Raw genomic sequence first — 20,908 nt, 5'->3', positions numbered from 1 at the left:
CTGAGACGAACTACTCAATCTTCTTTCGGAAGCTCTGGCATGGGCTAAGCCTCATGGGGAGCCACCTCACTTCACAGCCCCAAGGAAGGAGCAGCTCAAGATCTGTTTTTGAGTTGAACCTTCAAGTTCTCCATCCTCTTATAGAATAACAGAGAAGACACCTTGGAGGTCATCTAGTCCAACCCCCTGCTCGAGCAGGAGGGAGTCTATTCCAAATATTAGCCTCTGACTAGGATCGAACTCACAGCCTCCTGATTGTGAGGCTGAGAACTCCACGTCTGGGCCACTGGAGCTGATCAAGAGAAAGGCCTTCCTGTTTACACCTAGGTGTTCCTTGAACCCTTATCGGGGCCCTGTTGGACACAAATGGGATGACAAGAAGGAAGGATGCCCTTTGGAGGAAAGACCAAGAGGTCACCAAAATAAGTCAATACCGAGAAAAAGATAAGGATACCTTTCTATTTCCTGGGCAGGGGGCAACTAAGATCAACCAAGTATGACTTTTAAGAGGGAGGCAAACTTTATTAACATTTCAACCTGGATTTGCCTTCCCACAAATTATATGTCAATCCTGAAGCAAACCTGGCTGAGACCATCTTTGAGGCTTTATGGTTGCCACAAGGCAGAGGTGGGGAGAAAGGGGAGAGTAAAATTAGATAGCTTGGCTTTGCCGTCAAAATATAACGTTTTCTTGTGGGAACCAAGGTCATTTGAACAGGTGGCTGGGAAAAGGAGGAGTTGAGTAACCAAGCAACCTGTCAGCACCTCTATTGGACCATGTGACCAATGACCTGGTGGGGGGGAAGGAAGTGGGAACATTCACTTTTTAACTAGGTGAAAACCGCGGGAACTTTCAGAGTCGGTTTTCACCAATTGTGCCAATATGATGTATCCAATAAATCAGGGCTGTCAAACTCAAGGCCCGTGGGCCGGATCCAGCCCCCAGGGGGCTTAGATCTGGCCCGCAGGACTGCCCTGAAAACAGCGAAGGACTGGCCCATGGTGCCTCTGCCAGCGAAAATGGAGCTCAGGGGGGCCATGTGTAGCCCACCTGAGCTCTGTTTTCACTGACAAAGGGTTGCAGGAGGCTGTTGCAGCTGAAAACGGAGCTCGGGAGCCCATTTTCACTAGCAGAGTGCCCCCTGACACGAGTGATGTCAAGCTGGTCATGCCCACCTGGCCATGCCCACATGCCCCCCTCCCTCCCAAGGTGAAACACAACCCTGATGAGGCCCTCAATGCAATTGAGTTTGACAACCCTGCAATACATTGTCCTTTGGGGACACCTACCTGCCTTCCATGAGTTCTGCCTTCCATGGGTGCATTACTTGGAACACTGACACCATGATGAGATCACGAGGGCTAGCCTTAAACATACCTACCTTGATAAGAGGACCAGAGGTTGATACAGATTGATTTTAACAACTCGTCAGGGCAAACACCTACCTTAATCACATCTTCGTCTGAAGACCTGCACTCCACGGACTCTACAAGATCCGTCACGGTTCCATCTTCTTCCACCGAGACCACTTTAACGGGGACAGCCACCGTCTTCCCAGTAAGGATGGCGGTGTTTAAGATCTCAGCTTCCTGAAAGACAAAATGTTATCAATGGAAAGTTGACCCTCATCCTTTTTATACGTCACCAAGAATCACGTAACTCACCAGAAACTCCACCAAGACTCCAAGATCCCTCTCACAATCATTGCTATTAAGCCTGGTTTCACCCAGTCTTTTATTTAAGTATTAAATGCATGAATTAATAAGCAACTTTTTGGTATATACAGTATCTGTTTTTAGGTAGTTAGGGCAAAGAAGAGACGTCGAGTTGGCCACGCCCACCCAGTCACATGACTGCCCAGTGACACCCACCCAGCCAGTCATTAGGGCAGAGAGCCCCTTGCTAAAAAAAATTGAATCCCACCCCTGCCCAATTCACCCTCGAAGTCCTTAATTGCTCATCTAAATAGTTTTCACTTCATGGTTTTTCAAGTTTGACCTGATTTTACTTGTAGAAGGGAACATGACATAAAAGGTTGGGAAGGAGGTAGTTGACTTTTCATACCTTGCATCCGTATCTATCAGTTTTTCTAACCTAACATGACACAGAGAGAAAGCTGTGATACTTTAAAGGAACAGGGATCCTTTATACTACTTCAAAAGCAAGCTGTTGCTTTCAGAGAGATACAAAGCAAACCCTTTTTCCTTTTCAGCTCAGGTTGCCTTTTCTGCGATTTGCTTTATTCCCAGAATTGTGACAGGCTTTACCTCTAAGTAAACATGCCGAGATTTGCTGAATTAAATGGCAAGAAAGTCCTCAAAATAAACTGGATGCAAACGAATGCATTAAAAAGTCCAAAACTGAGTTCAATGTGTACAGACATCAGAAGGACCTATCTGGGTGTTGCATGATGGTTTCAGTGGTTGTTGTGGTTAGCCGGCAGCAGGTGCGGACAGCTGAGAAGAGCGAGGGCTCAGATGAGGGGCCAAGACCATTAGGAAGTGAACTGCTGCCTTCAGCGATTGTGGGGGCTGGCAGCAGTGATGAGGAGGTTCCCGGGGAGCCTGTGCCAAGTGCACGTGTGTGCAGGATTGCTTGCAGGAAAGAGCAGCTGCAACAGCACAGGCAACTCAGGAGTAAGGCTGCATGGTAATTGCCCCTTCTTCAAGAAGATAAAAGCCAGCTGTGAAACGAACGTACTTTGCAGAAGGCAAAGACGTTTTGAAACTCCAGCCTCGTGGACATTCCAGTATATTAAGCTGGTATTTGAAGACTCTTGTGTTGTAACATATTTTTTATCTGTTGTTTTTGGCAGCCTTGCAAAAACTTGGCAAGGCTCTTTCTTGTCGGAGCTAATTAGTTGGAAGCAGCCTTTTATCTGTGAAGAAACAGGATTCATAGATGAAACATTAAAAGGTTGTGCTGCTGCCTTTGTCTCGTGTTTGCTCTCTTGGAACCAGGTTTGGGTCAGAACAGTGGTAGTATATGCTACCGGTTTGGACCGGTTCACCTGAACTGGTAGTAAAAAAAGCCAACGATCATCTGAGGAGGAAAAAAATCCTCCGACAATCATCTGAGAGGAAAAAGAAGAGAAAAGCGCAGGATCGGCTCTCTCACCCACCCCTGTGCCTTTTTTCTTCTTTATCCCGTCAGCTGATTGGCACGGCAGGTCTCAGGTGGTGTGGGGAAAGCTGCACACCTGTGTTAGGCAAAGCACGCCCACCAAGCCATGCCCACCAAGCCATACCCACTGAACCGGTGGTAAAACAATTTGAATCCCACCACTGGATGGTTTGGTTATTTGTACCCTGAGAGAACTGTTTTTACAACGTTGTGGTCAGGATTAGAGGTTTGTGATGCATTTTGGAATTCTTTGCAACTTTTCCCAAGATTAAAGAAGAGGTGCTTATTATGCACACTAGAGTTTAGGTTGTAGTGTAACCTGGAAAGAGATTGTTAGGAAACGTCACACCCTTAATTTTAAGTTTTCAATTTTTGGCTTTTGTAAACTGAGATAGGAAGAACTCAAGGTACCAATAAAGGAGAATATTTGTATGTCAGGGTTGAAATGAGGGGTCCAGGGTGCTCTCTGAGCTTGGTTGTTTTCTTGCAGATGTTTTATTATCCAACTACATGACCTAATCAGAACTAGAAGGAGAGGGGTTTATGGAAAGGAGGAGGAGGAGGAGGAGGAGGAGGTCATCGACTGTGCGGTCCTTGCTGCACTCTGAGCTTGGTTGTTTTCTTGCAGACATTTCATTATCCAAACTAGGCCATCAGTACTAGAAGTGGCTATGGGTGAAATTGAAATTGACTTTGACTTTATTGCATCTTTAATACTAGGACAGGTGCCTACAACGCCACTATGAAACAAGACGAAACTTTGCCAAGTTTTCATGGTGCATTCCCCCCCTCCCCCCCTAAAAGAGAGAGAGAGAATAGAAGAAAAGAGAAGAGAAGGGAAGATGGGGAAGAGAAAGGTAGAAGGGGAATGGAAGAAGGAAGAAAGGGAAGAGAAAGGATTAACCAAGCTAGTTTCATGAAAGCAGACTCAAACCCAGTTTGAACTTCTGCTTAATCATCCTCATCTCCTTTTAATGGCCCCACAATCCCTTGTGGGGTGGAGTCTGTGCAACTGAATGGAGCAAGCAGTGTGCCGGATGCCCTTCCTGTCACCAATACGGAGTTTTGTTCAGCAGATATATTCTCATTGCGCCCAGAGAGAGAAATATCTGCCTCTACCTAGTCCCCTGATTGTGAGGCAAGAGCCTCACCTCTAGGCCACCACACCACTCTTTTTGAACCTCTGTTTATTACAGAAATCTGGTTGTTCCCTTCTCTTCGTTGGACATCCTGCCAGATGCCTGACTAATCCATTTGGATCTATTCCAGTTTGTTTGAATCCTTATTAAAGGGGGTGTCCAAAGAGAATCAACAATCATGGTTTTCAAACAGAAATCCCAATTATAGGCAGTCCTGGACTTGCTACATTTCATTTAGCATCCATTCAAAGTTACAATGGCATTGAAAAAAGTGACATTCACAGTTTCACAGTTATAACCTTTGCAGTATCTCCATGACCACATGATCAAAATTCAGGTGCTTGGTGTGATGACCCAGGGTGGGATACAAAACAAACACAGTCACAGAAAACAGGTGAAGCCCCTTTTATTCCTTCACTTTGCTTCCAAGCTCCGAATATTCTTGATGGAAAACAAAAAAACTCCCACACAAACAGTTACAAGAAGAAGGAAAAAAAGCAACACAAACCAGGCAAGATAAGGGATGGAGGATGTCCACAGATAACTGAACACACACTGGGGAGGACACCAAACTCAGAGAGGAACCATAAACTAGAGATATTTCCATGCTTTGTTTCCAGCACTCACCTGTATTCATGGCCGTCCTCTTATTCAGTTGTCACAGCTGCAGCCCATGAAGAGGATCAAGGCCCTCTCCTTCCGAGTAGAACACGTCTCCCATATCCTCTCCCCCCTGCGTGCCATAGGATGGAGAGGGGGTGGGCCTGGGTCCTCCTCTGACTGCCCAGCCTCCTCTGACTGCTTTGACTGCCCTTCCCCAGCCTCCTCCACAACCTCCGGAGCCACACTTCCACTCCCTGTCGGCAGTTCCTCCTTTCCCTCAGAGTCAGTCTCCACCAGGGGCATAACACCTGGCAACTGGCATGTACTTATGTCAGTTGCTGTGTCCCGGGAGGCACATTGCTCCCCTTTTGCGACCTTCTGACAAGCAAACTCGATGGGAGGAAGCCAGACTCACTTAACAGCCGGGTTACCAACTGATCAACTGTAGTGATTCACTTAACAACGGTGGTGAGAAAGGTCATCAAATGGGGGCAAAACTCATTTAACCAACATCTGACTCAACAGAAGAAATGTTGGGGTTCAATTTTGGTCATAAGGTGAGCTGTATTCTGTAAGGGGATGCATGACACATAAATCTCTCTTTAATTAGCCCATGCGTTTGAAATTCTCCCCTTTCGGACTACGCAAAAGAAATGAAATATTTAATTCTCCATATAATTACTGCAGCAAGAATTGCGTTGGCACAATGCTGGAAGGGTGACCCAATGCCAACAAATAATTTGATTATTCAGAAAGCTTTTGACTGCGCTGAAATGGACGTATTTACACAAAAAGCTAGGGATAAGGAAGACTCAAGATATAATACAGCTTGGGGAAAAATGGCACAAGTGGATCAAGGATAAAAAAAAAACCCAGGGAATTAAAAGATAAGAATCTGAAAAATGAAGTGGTTAGATGAAGAGCATTTACCCAAAATAGGAAATGAATATTAGTAAAATTGTTTTCAATAAAAGATCACACCGTCTTAGTTGATTAGAAACATGTATGTTTTTATGTCTATTTGTTATGTATTTGTATACTGATTTCGTTTGTTATGAAATGTTGTATTCTATGTAATGTACACATTTTTCTTTTTAATCTTTAATAAAGTTTATAATAATAATAATAATAAAAAAGAAATTCTCCCCTCTCAGCTTGGGAGAAGAGAAATGACAAGCTCTCAGCCAAGATTAAACAGCAAGAGGAATCTTTGCAAAAAGAAAAAAAAACAGCTTTCCCAGCCAGTCTTCTAAGGTTGATTGGATTCCAGGATCCCTCCCAAGGGAAAATACCTTTAGAAATTATTTCATTTGCAAGACACAATGCAGAATACTTAAGAGAGCTTCCACGGAGATTTATAGGTCACTTCCCAGGGTGTAAATGAATTTAAAAAAAAAAAAAAAAAAATCTAGGACATTGCTAATTTCCCAAAGAGAAAGAAAGAAAAGAGGGGGAAATGGGGAAGATACTTAAACTGTACCAAACCTTTTGAAAGAGCGCTGCATTTTTTCCAGCCATAACTAATACGGGATTACTGAAATGATTCAGCGGGTAGAATGAATAGCCTTAAGTGTGATTATCCGGTAAGTGGCAAATTCTGCAAACAGTTGTATTTCTTTTTTGGGGGGGTTAAAAAAAATTGAAATGACCCCGAGAGTCAAGACAGGGAAATCAATTTTGGCATACAAAATATACAGCCATTGGCTGAAGGATTGTACAGAACATGGAACACAGATTAATAGAATTGGAAGGGACCTTGGAGGTCATCTAATCCAACCCCTTGCTCAAATAGGAAATATACCTATACCATGTATAGTTACCATTTATAGATTACAGTTAGCATCGTTTGGAATTAGAAATAAACAGTGAGTTATGCCCCATTCAGTTTATATGGTGTTTAATCATTTAGATTGGTATCAGTTTGATTCGGGTTGCCTAATTATTATTATTTTTTTTTGGAAAGAGAACAAAATTATGCACACTTTCTGAGCTAGGCAACAAATTCAGAGATATCCGATTCTACAATTCAATCTAAAAGTCTTCTCAGTTTGGATGAAAGAACTGTCAACTCTCTAAATCACACCTCTGGAAAATACGTTGCAATGAAAGAAAAAATTGCATATACAGTCTAAATGCATAAATACATATATACGATGCATATACAGGCAGTCCTCGACTTACGACCACAATCGAGCCAGCCCAAAATTGCTGTTGCTAAGCGAGACAGCTATGAAGTTAACTTTGCCCCATTGTACAACCTCTCCTGCCACAGTCATTAAGTGAATCTCTGCAGTTGTTAAGTTAGCACTCCCGGTTGTTAAGTGAATCTGGCTTCCCCATTGACTTTGCTTGTCAGAAGGTCGCAAAAGGGGATCTCGTGATCCTGGGACAATGCGTCCATCATAAATATGAATCAGCTGCCAAGCGTCTGAATTTGGATCATGTGACCATGGAGATGCTGGAAAGGTCGCAACTCCCTTTTTTTTTCAGTGCCATTGTAACTTTGAATGGTCATTAAACGAACTGTTGTTACATCGAGGACTACATGTCTGTTTCACTTCAACCCGAATGGAGTCGAGGGTTTCACTTTCCTAGGGGATCAGATTGGGGCAGGACTGACACAGTTGCAAATTCAAAACCCAGGTTCTTGACAACTAGCATGCATGCAGTGGCGGGATTCAATTTTTTTTACTACTGGTTCTGTGGGCGTGGCTTGGCTTGGTGGGCGTGGCAGGGGAAGGATACTGCAAAATCCCCCTTTCCTCCCCACCCCGCTAACCTGCTTTCCAGCTCCATTCTCCTGTGCAGGGCAACCAAAGAAGACCCAGCTGATCATCTGGGAGGCAGAGAATAGACAGGGGCAGGGCTAGTCAAAGGTGGGATTTGCCGGTTCTCTGAACTACTCAAAATTTCCGCTACCGGTTCTCCAGAACTGGTCAGAACCTGCTGAATTACCACCTCTGCATGTATGGTTGCAGCAGAGTTTTCCAGATTATTAATATACTGGGGTGCCTGCAGATAAGCCTATTAGCTTTAACTACAATCTAGTGCTGCTCTTTGTTTCCTTAATACAATACCGAATTAAAGAGCCATTAAAATTCCATCAAAATGTTTCAGGACATTAGCGGCATGGAGGATTTTCAACACATAATTTGCAGGGAGGGGATCAGGGAAACCAGATCGACAACTGCCATGAAGCACCACGGAGGTTCTGCGTCGAGCATCAAACATAGTATGTGTTCAGGGAAAGAAAGAAGGCCACGTTAAGATTCACCAATGGCTTTCACCCACCCTTGGAATATTGCATTCAATTTTGGTCACCACATTATAAAAAAGAGGTTTCTAGAAAGAGTGCAGAAAGGAGCAACCGGGATGATTAAGGGACTGGAGGCTAAAAGATATGATGAATGGTTGCAGGAACTGGGCATGGCTGGTCTAGAGAAGAGAAGGACCAGGGGAGACAGGAGAGCAGCCTTCCAATATTTGAGGGGCTGCCACAGAGTGGGGGAAGTGGGTCAAGCTGTTTTCCAAGGCACCTGAAGGCCAGACAAGGAACAATGGATGGAAACGGAACAAGGAGAGATTCAACCTGGAAATAAGGAGAAACTTTCTGACAGTGAGAACAATCAACCCATGGAACAGAAGTTGCCTTCGGAAGTTGTGGGAGCTTCATAGCTGAAGGCTGCCACAGAGAAGAGGTGGTCAACCTATTCTCTAAGCACCAGGACAAGAAGCAATGGATGAAAACTCATCAAGGAGAGGAGCAACCTGGAATTAAGAAGAAATTTTCTGACAGTTAGAACCAATTAATCAATGGAATGGCTTGTCTTCAGAAGCTGTGAATGACAACACTGGAGGCTTCAAAAAAAAAAAAAGAGTGGACAACCATTTGTCTGAAATGGTATAGAGTTTCCTGCTTCAGCAGGGGTTGGACTAGAAGACCTCCAAGGTCCCTTCCAACTCTGTTAGTCTGATATTCTGCTGATGATGGCATGAGGAAATGCAAAGGTTCTTGGGAGAAGGAGGTGGAAAAACAGATGCCCGGAATACAGGGAAGACCAAAGAGAAGACCAACGTAATTGGGCTAAGTTCATGCAGACTGTAACCAAAGATGGATGTGGCCAGGCTTCAACAAAACATACCTTCCCTTGCAAGAAGAATGCAAAAACGACATAGTAAATAATGTTAAGCAACTACTACTCAAGGCAACTGCTTCCTTTTATTTAATAGCCAGGCAGGACCTGCATAAAGATAAGAGGCACTGTCTCGTATGACACCACACTATTGATCTAGCAAGGATTATTTCCACTCTAGAAGGGAAGACTTACATGCCTGCGAAGCTCTAGGCTTTTGATTAGGGTTCTACTCATGAGGAGGGCTTTACTCAAACCCAGACATTGATTGAGAGGTCGATTTCTGGCTATTTAGAAAGGTCCTCGCTGCTCTCTGAACTTGGTTTTTTTTCCCCCTGCAGATGTTTTATTACCCAACTAGGCAATATCATCAATGCTGGAAGGGAGACGTGTTTTAGAGGAGGAGGAGGAGGACTGTGGAGTCCTTAGTGCTCTCTGAGGTTGGATTTAGATTTACAGATGAACAAGAGTTAGAAAGGACCTTGCAGGTTATCTAGTCCACCCCCCTGCCCAAGTAGGAGACCCATTTCTGACAAATGGCAATCTAATCTCTTCTTGAAAGCTTTCAACCAAAGGCAACTTGTGTTCCACTGGTTAATTGTTCTCACTGTCAGGCAATTTCTCCTTATTTCCAGGTTGAATCTCTCCTTGTTCAGTTTCCATCCATTGTTCCTTGTTTGGCTTTCAGGTGCTTTGGAGAATAGCTTGACCCCCTTCCTCCTCTCTGAGGCAGCCCCTCAAATAGGGAAGACTGCTCTCCTGTCTCCCCTGGTCCTTCTCTTCCCTAGACTACCCAGGCCCAGTTCCTGCAACCGTTCATTGCATGTTTTAGTCTTCAGTCCCCTCGTCAACTCGGTTGCTCTCCTATGCACTCTTTCTAGAGTCTCAATGTCGTTTTTATAGGGTGGTGACCAAAACTGGATATTTTCTTGCAGACATTTTATGACTCAATTAGGCCATGTCATCAGTGCTAGAAAGAGGGGGAGGAATTCTGGGAGTTGAAATTCACTAGTCTTAAAGTTTCCAATTTTGAGAAACATTGCTGTAGAATCTCTTGATTCCATTCACACCTCTCCCATCTTGCCCCTTTCGTTTTGAGCTGGCAGCTATCATCCGATGCATCAAAAGATCACGCCTCAGCCATGCAAAACTAATTTCGGATCTTATTTAGCATCAAGTCCCTGAATTAAGAAACTAAGTGACAGCTGTTTAATTAACTCCTTAAGCTGATTAGACAGCATTACCACAATCCCCCAAGGAAGAGTTTATATCTGTCAAGAGAGCCTAAGGCTGTGTTAATGCTTCTGTTTAAATTTAGTAAGCTTCTAAACCAATATACTGAAAAATGTTGGACATCCTCAAGGAAATTCACCATTCCCATGTCCCTCTCTAGCCCTCCAGTTTGGCAGGCTGGCCTAAATGAACCAAGGCCTGGGTTGGCTACAGATGTTAATTGAAGATATTAGGGAGCAAGAACAGGCAGAAGTAGAGAAGAGAAGGAGGAGGAAAGAGGAAGGAGAAAGAAAGAGGAAGGAGGAGGAGAAGGAAGAAAGAGAGAGGAGGAGAAAAAGAAAAGAAGAATGAGGAAGAGGGAGAAAAGGAGAGGAGGAAGAGGAGGAGGAGGAAAGAGGAAGAAGATGGAGGAGGAAGAGAAGGAGGGGGAGGAGGGGGGAGGAGGAGGAGGAGGAGAAGAAGGAGAAGGAGAAGGAAGGAGAAGAAGATGAAGATGAAGATGAAGATGAAGATGAAGATGAAGAAGAAGAAGAAGAAGAAGAAGAAGAAGAAGAAGAAGAAGAAGAAGAAGAAGAGAGAAGAAGAAGAAGAAGAAGAAGAAGAAGAAGAAAGGAGAAGGAAGAAGGAGAAAAGAGGGAGAAGGAGAAGAGAAAGGAGAAGGAGAAGGAGAAGGAGAGGGAGAGAGGGAGAGGGAGAGGGAGAGAAGAAGAAGAAGAAGAAGAAGAAGAAGAAGAAGAAGAAGAAGAAGAAGAAGAAGAAGAAGAAGAAGAAGAAGAAGATTGCCCATTCCTCCAATAACAGCAGAAGCTGAACATTTTGTTCCCCGCAGGGATGTCCTCAATGGCCCTGCAAGTTGCCTGTCTCTGTTTTACGTTATGCCTTGTCATTGGAATTTGAATTGGCCTTCCTATTCTCACTCCACCTCTCTGGAAACCTAGGTTGGTTTTTTTTCTTCAGGTGAGCAGGACATCATCTTATGCTTTATCAGCTGCAAGGCAACATGTCAGCATCAATGACAATAGGCCATGCCTGTCACTTGCTTGTCCAAATCACAGAACTTATCAAGTTTTTGAAGTCAAAAGGCTGTCAGGTGCTTAGAAACTAGTAATTAATTTCCAGGTTCTGACTTGATAATTCCACAAAACTTTGCATGATCCTGACCAGCTCAAGGCTGACTCAGCCTTCCCTCCTTCCGAGGTCAGTAAAATGAGGACCAAATGGTTGGGGGCATGATGCTGACTCTGTAAACCACTTAGAGAGGGCTATAAAGCACTGTGAAGTGGTATATAAGTCTATAGCTATTACCCTTCCTTCCTTCCTTCCTTCCTTCCTTCCTTCCTTCCTTCCTTCCTTCCTTCTTTCCTCAAACTTGACTCAGCCTTCCATCCTTCTGAGGTGGGTAAAATGAGGACCCAGATGGTTGGGGGCAACAGTCTGACTCTGTAATTTGCTTAGAGAGGGGCTGGAAAGTGCTGTGAAGCAGTATAGAAGTCTAAGTGCTATTGCTCTTCCTTTTCTTCTTCCTTCCTTCCTTCCTTCCTTCCTTCCTTCCTTCCTTCCTTCCTTCCTCCCTCCCTCCCTCCCTCCCTCCCTCCCTCCCTTCTTCCTTCCTTCTATGGTGCGCAGTGCTTAGAATGCAGTACTGCAGGCTACTTCTGCTGAGTGCCGGCTACCAGAAGTTTGGCAGTTTGAATCCCACCAGGCTAAAGGTTGACTCAGCCTTCCATCCTTCCAAGGTGGATAAAATGAGGATCCAGATTGTTGGGGGCAAGAGACTGACTCTGTAAACCACTTAGAGAGGGGGTGTAAAGCACAGTGAAGCAGTATATAAATCTAAGAGCTATTGCTATTAAAGGGAGTGAGGAGTAGGAGGTGTTGGTGGGGCGCTGTGGGCTCCTTGGTGCTCTCTGAGCTTGGTGGTTTTCTTGCAGATGTTTCCTTACCCAACTAGGAAACATCATCAGTGGTAGAATGGAGTGGGGTTTTTGGAGAGGAGGAGAAGGAGGAAGAGGAGAAGGGCTGTGGGTTCCTTGGTACTCTCTGAGCTTGGTGGTTTTGTTGCAGACATTTCATGACCCAACTAAGTAACATCATCAGTGCACACTGAGAATTGCTAGAGAGGAGCTCTCTTAACTCTCTTCCTCCCGACCACAAACTAAACTTTGCTGTCTCTTGGTTCTCTTGAAGTCATCCCCTCCTTCCCTCTTGGGAATCCAGGCCACATTCTGCCACACCTCCCCAGTTGCTCCCTTACCTATTGACTGCCTGAACCTTCCACGACCCGATTTCAACAGTCAACCATTTGATGAATGACTCAAACCAATATTGACGAGAGCCGGTCGATTTCCCTCTGCGCCGCTTGAATTTAGCTCAAGGAGTGACCCATGGAAAAATAAGAGCAAAATCTTTTGAAGCAAGGAAGAAAGGCAGAAAGAAGCACAATAGAGATGGATGAAAGATCTAGCTGGACTACAGGTATTCCTTGTCTTATGACCACAATCGAGCCCAAAATTACATTTGTTGAAAGAGCTTTGCCTGATTTTACGACCACCAATGGTTAAGTGGATCGCTTTGGTTGTTAAGTTACTAAGCGAATCTTGCTTCCCTACTGACTTTGATCATCAGATGGTCGCAGAAGGAGAACACTGCGACTGTCACATGCATGAGCCAGTTGCCAAGCATCTGACTTTTGATCAGGGGATGCTGCAGTGGTCCTAAGTGTGAAAAATGGTGAATAAAGTCACTTGGAACAACCACTAAATGAATGGTTGTAACTCAAGGGCTAGCTGTACTTTTATGCTGAAGAGCTCAGATGGAGAACAGCACAAATGGCTGGACATTTCCAAACTGGAGCAGTGGTGAGCCCTTTCTGATCAGCCATTAGAGAAAGAGGGGAAATGGAGGATGTTCTGATCCAGCTCCTCAAACACAAGATACCCTCTGTAGTTCAACCAATTATTCCTTTATTAAAGGTCAAGGTCAAGGTTCCCCTCGCACATCCGTGTTAGTCGTTTCCAGCTCTATGGGGGCGGTGCTCATTTCTGTTACAAAGCCGAAGAACCAGCACTGTCCAAAGACATCTCCGTGGACATGTGGCTGGCATGACTAAACACTGAAGGTGCACGGAATGATCTTACCTTCCCACCAAAGTGATCCCTATTTGTCTATTTGCAATTTTTAACGTGCTTTCGAATGGCTACGTTGGCAGAAGCTGGGACGAGTAACGGGAACTCACTCCATTACGTGGCGCTAGGGATTCGAACCGCCAAACTGCCGACTTTTCTGATCGACAAGCTCAGCATCTGAGCCACTGAGCGCCAACAGCCCCGGCAAAATGTTTCTCTCACATTGCAGGCTGATAAGTCTGTCCGGCAAGAAGATGAATAGTTGTCTGCCACACCTGTTCATTTCCTCCCCCTGCCTTTTATCCCCAGAGCTAGGGTGGTGCCTCACTAGCAGCAGTGGCTCTTCTGTCCCAAGGATCGGCCCATAGATTTCCACTGCTCTCCTCTCCTCTGCCTTCTGCGCATTTGCATGTCAGGCACTGTACCCAGCTGTTCCTCCTCTTCTTCATCAGCCACCTCCAGGCCTGGGGGCTGTTGACTCTCCATCTGAGGGCTGACGGACGGCTCAGGCTTCACCTCTGTCTCTTTCTGCCTGCTCCATCCCCTCTTCCCCCCTGGGAGCTCCCAGGTTGCCTTGATGCCTGATTCCCATGCCTCCCCTTCCTCCAATTTGGCTGCTGGAGAGGCCGACAGCTGACAGGCCATAACAGAGAAATTTTCTAATAAGACCCCTGGAAACCTGCAAACAGCGGCCGCGGAGCCGTGCCAAGTACAGTGTGCCATTCAGTAACAATTGCTTTATGTCTAATCCCGCTGGAATGATTTACCCCCAGAACTTATGTTAATGTCAGCTCGCTGCACTCAGAAAATAAATCTCATCTCAGTAGTAGGCTATGTCTTCGGGACATGCAACATGATTTCCATAATCTGATGAATGGGAGGAATTACACACAAGGAATTTTTTTTTTTAAAAAAAAAAACCTGATGACCATGTTAGGCCGTCATCTTTTATTATTATTGGCAGTTATCAAGGCAGGGCCGAGCCGGAAACGTGACAAAAATAGAAAACCGGCGGATTCATTTACTACAGTCGTTAGTATCGGTCTTACTGACGTTCGGCGCCATCCGGATTTCGCCGTGTGTCACCGCTGAAGCCCAGTTAGCTGGTGCAGATGAAAACAAATTCAATTCTCAGTCTGGAGAATGACACCCCGATGTACAGTGTGCGATTTCTTTAATCAATTCAGACGTGCGTGGAATTTCTTTCTTTTTTTTTAAGGAAAGGAATACATTCGCCTGCTCTGTGTTTATTTCACCTGCGCAAGGGGGCTCCTTGGAAGGAGGTGTACTTCTCAGGAGGAAGACAAGAATAACCACGAGGAAGGAAATAATCATCAGCACGGGGGACTGTTTGCGTTGTTAACCCTTCCGAATCATTCGAAGGGTGATTGGCTTAAAGTGCAGCCTTGCCGCCCAAATGCCTGCTTTCGATCTATTATTTTGTGTAATTTTGTTCCAGATTTTTGTTTTTAAAAAAAGGAAATTGAAACATGAATGCAAACCGGTATAAAGTGAGAAAAAGAAAAGAAGAGAGGAACTAAAGAGAAAGTTAAAAATGCAAGAAAGGAGATAAAAGAAAAAGCTAGCACCGATGATGTTACCTAGTTTGGTCATGAAACATCTGCAAGAAAACCTCCAAGCTCAGAGAGCACCAAGGATCCCACAGTTCTTCTTCTCCTCCTCCTCCTCCTCCTCCTCCTCCTCCTCCTCCTCCTCCTCCTCCTCCTCCTCCTCCTCCTCCTCCTCCTCCTCCTCCTCTTCTCTCCCTTTCCTCCATTCCACAAATCCTCACTCCCTTCTAGCATTGATATTACCTAGTTTGGTAATAAAACATCTACAAGAAAACCTCCAACTTCAGAGACTGCCCAGACACACAGGCCACTTCCTCCCTTCTCCTCTTTTTTCCCTTTCCTCCACTCCACAAGTCCCTTCCCTTCTAGCACTGAGGATGTTACCTAGTTTGGTCATGAAACATCTGCAACCAAACAGGGGAAAGAAAGATAGAAGTAGCTTCCTATCTTCTTCACAGCAGTGATAAATACAAATTTGACTCTTTATGATTATGACTCTCTCCTTTCTGTCTTCTATTCTGCCCAATTGCCAAAACCAGAGATTCATTTTTTGTTTCTTGTTTCATGCCAAACAAGTCTATTAGGGTTTCCAGGAACATCTGCTCTTCATCCAGAAGAGATGGTGACAATGCATTCAGCTTCTTATTTTAGAAGAAGTGGGTGGACATCACATCATGAAGTTCAGGTCATTTCCCATTAATCTTTGATGATGAAGAAGCTATCATCATTCATCTGGCATGGGTCCAACTCTTGGTGATTCTATGGACCAGGCCTCTCGCTCATCTTCTGATCTGGCACTACTTCTTGGACTTTTTCTATGCTCTGGTTGGTGTCATCTTTAATGGTATCCAGCCATCGTGTTCTTTGGTGGCCTGGTTTCCTTTTACCACAAACTCTTCCAAACACAGTCGCTTTCTCTATTGAATAACCTCATCCTACACTACAGATACTTCCCTGCTCTCAAGGAGTTCATACACCTGAATTTAGACTCTGCTTTGAAAACTCTCCTTAATATCAACTGTAGGCTTCACACATTGTCCTGGAAATGCCACACAGTCGGTTTTGCGTTTACAAATTTTGGAAGAGTACAGAGAAGAGCAACCAAAATGATTAGGGGACTGGAGACTAAAACCTACGATGAACGGTTGCAGGAACTGGGCCTGGCTAGTCTAGGGAAGAGAAGGACCAGGGGAGACAGGAGAGGAGCCTTCCAATATTTGAGGTGCTGCCACAGAGAGGAGGAGGGGGTCAAGCTGTTTTCCAAGGCACCCAAAGGCCAGACAAGGAACAATGGATGGAGACTGATCAAGGAAAGGTTCAACCTGGAAATAAGGAGGATTTTTCTAACAGGGAGAACAATCAACCCGTGGAACAGAAGTTGCCTTCGGAAGTTGTTGGAGCTTCATCACTGGAAGCTTTCAAGAAGAGACTGGACTGCCATCTGCCAGAAATGGTGCAGGGTCTCCTGTTTGGGCAGGGGGTTGGACTAGATGACCTACAAGGTCCCTCCCAACTCTGGGATGGGAGGCTGAGTGAGTCAAGATGCAAAGACGGCATTGATTGAATACTCAATGGGCCAGGTTGGTTAAGAGAGCTACTTTTTGCCAAAAGGGTTTTTCTTACACCTCTACGATAATGAGTGTTTTGTGGCGGGCTGGGATATTAAATCCGCAACTTGCATCCATCAGCTTACATCCATCTGCTATATTGATTACTTTTAGACATTTCCTTTTGTAGCCATCAGGCTTATAAATGAGCACCAGAGGCTCCAGATTCGAGAAGCTAAGACAAGTTTATTTAACAGTTTTTTTAAAAAAAACAACAACAGTTTAAATATAATGGAACAAATTGGGTTAGAGCCTAGGAATTTTAGAAGACCAAAGTAGGCTTTCATCCTCTTTCCTCCTTGACATTTCTAATTAGATCCATCAGGGATATGAATCTGGCTAGAGGACTCCAATCATCTTTTTTTGGCCACACAAGCTGGTCTTCTACAAGCAGGATGAAAAACGAATGTCTTCATGGTCCTGAGTAAATTTCTCTTTCCTAAATACACATATTCTGAACCTTCTTGGGTTCTTCTCATCTAGATGTTGCCAGGATTCCGGCACTTAACCCCATTTAAATCATGAGTCTCGAGCCAAACTTCCAAAATTTCAAAAGGATTTATTGGGACTTTAAAGGTGTGGCACTGCCTGGGTGTAGCCGACTCTGAGACACATCATTCATGGTCACCCTTGACCCTGGTTTTCCCTCCACCCCTCTGGGTGTATCATAATTCATATTCTCCAATGGGACACATCCATAGCCCAGAGTCATCAATCATGCTCTCCGGTTAGAATTTTGCACGGCAGAAACTTCAGTCACCTAGTTACTATCTTTGAAAAACTATTTATGGAATGCGCTTTCGGTTTCCAAGCTGCTGCATGGCTCTTTCAAACCCCTTTCCCCCCCCTCCCTTTCTATTGGCCATTCTAAAAAGACTGTAGAAATATGTTATGAGTTGACAGATGTCTCCTAAGAGTTGAGATTTCGAAACAGTAGGGTCTTGGTTGTCATCTGATGCTCATCAACCCAACTGTCAGAAAGCTTACTTGTCTTTCTGGTGAGACGATTACTGATGTCCTTCTCACTGGTGGGTTTCAAAAAGTTTTCCTACTGGTTCGGCGTGAGTGCGCACTTTGCGCATGGGCAACATGTCTAACTTACCTTCTGCTGCAAATCCTGTGTGTAAAACAGGTTGAAAAGCAGGAAATAAAGATCAGCATAAGAGCCGGAACAGGTGAGAGGGCCCAGCAGCCGATCGTCAGAGGGAACTGGTTCGCTCACAGATGATTGTCGGAGCTACCGGTTCGGCTGGACTGGGCTGAACTGGTGGAATACCACCACTGGTCCTTCTACAAGTAATGAATATGAGTAGCCACCACAAAGGTTATTATTAGGTTAGGAGCCATGGTGGTGCAGTGATAAGAGTGCGGTACTGCAGGCTACTTCTGCTGCCTGCAATTTGGCGGTTTGAATCTCACCAGGCTCTAGGTTGACTCAGCCTTCCAGCCTTCTGAGATTGGTAAAATGAGGACCCAGATTGTTGGGGGCAAGAGGCTGACTCTGTAAACTGCTTAGAGAGGGCTGCAAAGCATTGTAAAGCAGTATATAAGTCTAAGTGCTATTTCTATTTCTATTTCTATTTCTATTTCTATTTCTATTTCTATTTCTATTTCTATTTCTATTCCTTCCTTCCTTCCTTCCTTCCTTCCTTCCTTCCTTCCTTCCTTCCTTCGTGTGTAGTGGTTAGAATACAGTATTGGAGGCAAACTCTGCCCACTGTCAGGAGTTTGATTCTCACCAGGCTCCAGGTTGAGTCAGCCTTCCCTCCTTCCAAGGTGGGTAAAATGAGGACCCAGCTTGTTGGGGGCGATAGGCTGACTCAGTAAACTGCTTAGAGAGGGCTATAAAGCACTGCGAAGTGGTAGATAAGTCTAAGAGCTATTGCTATTAAATCTGTCACAATAACTTGAAAATGTCAGTTGGTACCTCCACTTCATTACTAATAGTTTTGTGTGTTGACTTTCTTGTACCTCTAGATACAGGCACCTCCATTGTCCACTAATCCAACACGTTCTTTTTATTTTGGGGAAACCGCCTGTGCCTTCAGAAGGTTCCCGTCGCACGGCCTTGAAGTCTCAGGATTTTCTCAGGCTGCAAACAGGCTCACAATAAAACTTTTCGTCTCCTTCCCGGCTCCCAATACCTTCTAAGCATTCCCTTCCCTCCCGCCTTCGTTTCTGTTGTCTAGTTGTGAGTAGAGAGGTGTGTTACGAGTCAGCCTTGACACATGTTCTATTTTTGCCAAATTAATTTGTGCGTCCAGAGAGATCTGACTCACACATCTGAATCATTTTTTTAAAAAAAATGAATGGAATTGGACAACCAAACAGATTGACCGTCGGTGAGCTGAATCGAGACTTAGCCGCATGCTTTGAGCCTCTGCTATTTTAATTTCAAGGGTTGGGGATGCATGTGCGCGTGTGAGAACTCCGTTCACAAAACCTCAACAAAACTCTCTAAAACACACATTTGACACAACAATGGCGCTGGCTAGACTGGCTACAGTGGACTCCCTAGGAAAGAATTTTGATCTTGTGACCCTAGGGAGGTTGCAAATTTGTGAAAAATGGCCTTAAGTCAATTTTTTTTCCAGTGCCATTGTAACTTTGAACGATCACTAAATGAACCGTTGTAAGTCAAGGACTACTGTTATGGCCTGTTGGATGCCAGGCCTTCCAGAAGCCGAATCAGAGGAGGAGGTGTGGGAGTCAGGGCAACCTGGGAGCTCCGAGGGGGAAGGGGGAATGGAACTGGCAGAAAGAGGGGGGGGGAGAGGCGAAGCCTGGGCCATCCATCAACCCTCAGATGGAGAGTCAACAGCCCCCAGGTCTGGAGGTGGCTGATGAGGATGAGGAAGAGGAAGAACATCTGGGTACAGTGCCTGATGCACAGAAGCACAGAAGGCAGAGGAGAGGAGAGCAGTGGAAATCTATGGGCCGGTCCTTGGGACCGAAGAGCCACCGCTGCTAGCGAAGCCCCACCCTAGCCCTGGGGATAAAAGGCAGGGGGCGGAGATGAATAGATGTAGCAGACAACTATTCATCTCCCAGATGGACAGACCTGTTAGCCTGCAGGAGGAACTTTTTTTCCGCACTGCCAGCATTCCTAATAAACAAATCTTTTTAGTTCACTTCAGAAGGTTTGTTGTGTTTGGGGAGCTGGGTCAGAACAACTACCTATACAAATAAATTGGGCCAAATGTTTCTTCCTATTGCAGGAATTATCCAAAGAGGCTGGGTGCCAACTGTATAAATTCAGCAAATAAGTAAATAAACTCCCAGCCCTATAAATTTGGCAATAAACATGGGAAAATTCATTTGCAAGCTTTGAAGAGTTTTGGACCCTAATGCTCCAAGTCTAAGAACTCTTCAACGTTTCCCAGAAAAGACCTCAGCAATAATAGAATTCTTTATTGGCCAAGTGTGATTGGACACACAAGGAATTTGTCTTGGTGCAAATGCTCTCAGTGTACATAAAACAAAAGATACGTTCGTCAAGAGTCGAGAATCATAAGGTACGACACTTAATGATACTCACAGGGTACAATAAGCGATCAAATCATACTAGGAAACAGTCAATATAAATTGTAAGTATACAAGCGACAAAGTTACAGTCATACAGTCATACATAATCGCTCTCCGTTTCCATAAAACGCAGCATGCATATGAGATAAATCTGATTAAGATTTATGACCTCATAAATACAGACCAAATACAAACCGCCCTGCTTCCGTTTGATCCAGCTCAAAAAAAAAACCAACATTATTTCCAAATGCTGGCTTTATTGTCCATAAAGGGTAACTGCTAATGGGGGGATTTGAGATTTATGCTGATGGAAACCTTTTTTAGATATATGTCCATGGCTAACAGAGCCAGTAGGTCAATTTTGCATTGGAATTTTCTTAATTGCTCGGCGCTAGAGTGCTCCACATTAGACATACTCAACCTTTGCTCATTCTAGAGAGCCATTTCCTTAATGAGCCATTAGGACAGACTGTTATTTAGAATAGAATAACAAGAGTTGGAAGGGACTTTGGAGGTCTTCTAGTCCAACCCCCTGTTTAGTCAGGAAACCATACACCACTTCAGACAAATGGTTATCCAACATCTTTTTAAAAACTTCCACTGTTAGAGCATTTACAATTTTTGGAGGCAAGTTGTTCCGCTGATGAATTGTTCTAACTGTCTCCTTAGTTTTAAGTTGCTAACAACAACAACCACAGAAAACTGGTTAGGCTGTTGTCTCGTTCATACTGATGGATTGCAGTACAGGGCTCTTGCTGAGTCTGTGATAGTGAAGGGCTTTAATTCCAATGTCTTCCAAAACTGCTTCGGTCTTCAAGAAATAAAGGCTTGGTGGTCCATCACTAAGA

At 44.6% G+C, this 20,908-nt stretch overlaps 1 protein-coding gene across 2 annotated transcripts in view; it reads right to left on the bottom strand.

Annotated features, from left to right (window-relative positions):
* The window catches only part of LOC113425108 (transmembrane protein 132D-like), a 238,981-nt gene that overhangs the window by 31,777 nt on the left and 186,296 nt on the right, over positions 1-20,908 (bottom strand). The window contains exons 1-2 of one of the 2 annotated variants that reach the window (XM_087942976.1): positions 7,646-7,763; positions 1,447-1,590 (exon numbers count right to left, since the gene is read on the bottom strand). In XM_087942976.1, the coding sequence (XP_087799102.1) occupies positions 1,447-1,590; positions 7,646-7,702 (201 nt within the window). In that variant the 5' untranslated portion in view covers positions 7,703-7,763. Of the gene's footprint in view, positions 1-1,446; positions 1,591-7,645; positions 7,764-20,908 lie in introns of those variants that run through there. The other variant, XM_026687092.2, reaches the window with a different exon arrangement.

The sequence above is a fragment of the Notechis scutatus genome, chromosome 13 (assembly GCF_049901735.1).
Source record: "Notechis scutatus isolate UNSWTSFEM ecotype Mainland chromosome 13, rNotScu1.2, whole genome shotgun sequence".
Lineage (NCBI taxonomy): Eukaryota > Metazoa > Chordata > Lepidosauria > Squamata > Elapidae > Notechis > Notechis scutatus.
Note: the sequence above shows the minus strand (reverse complement) of the source record. Positions and strands in the feature narration are given on the sequence as shown.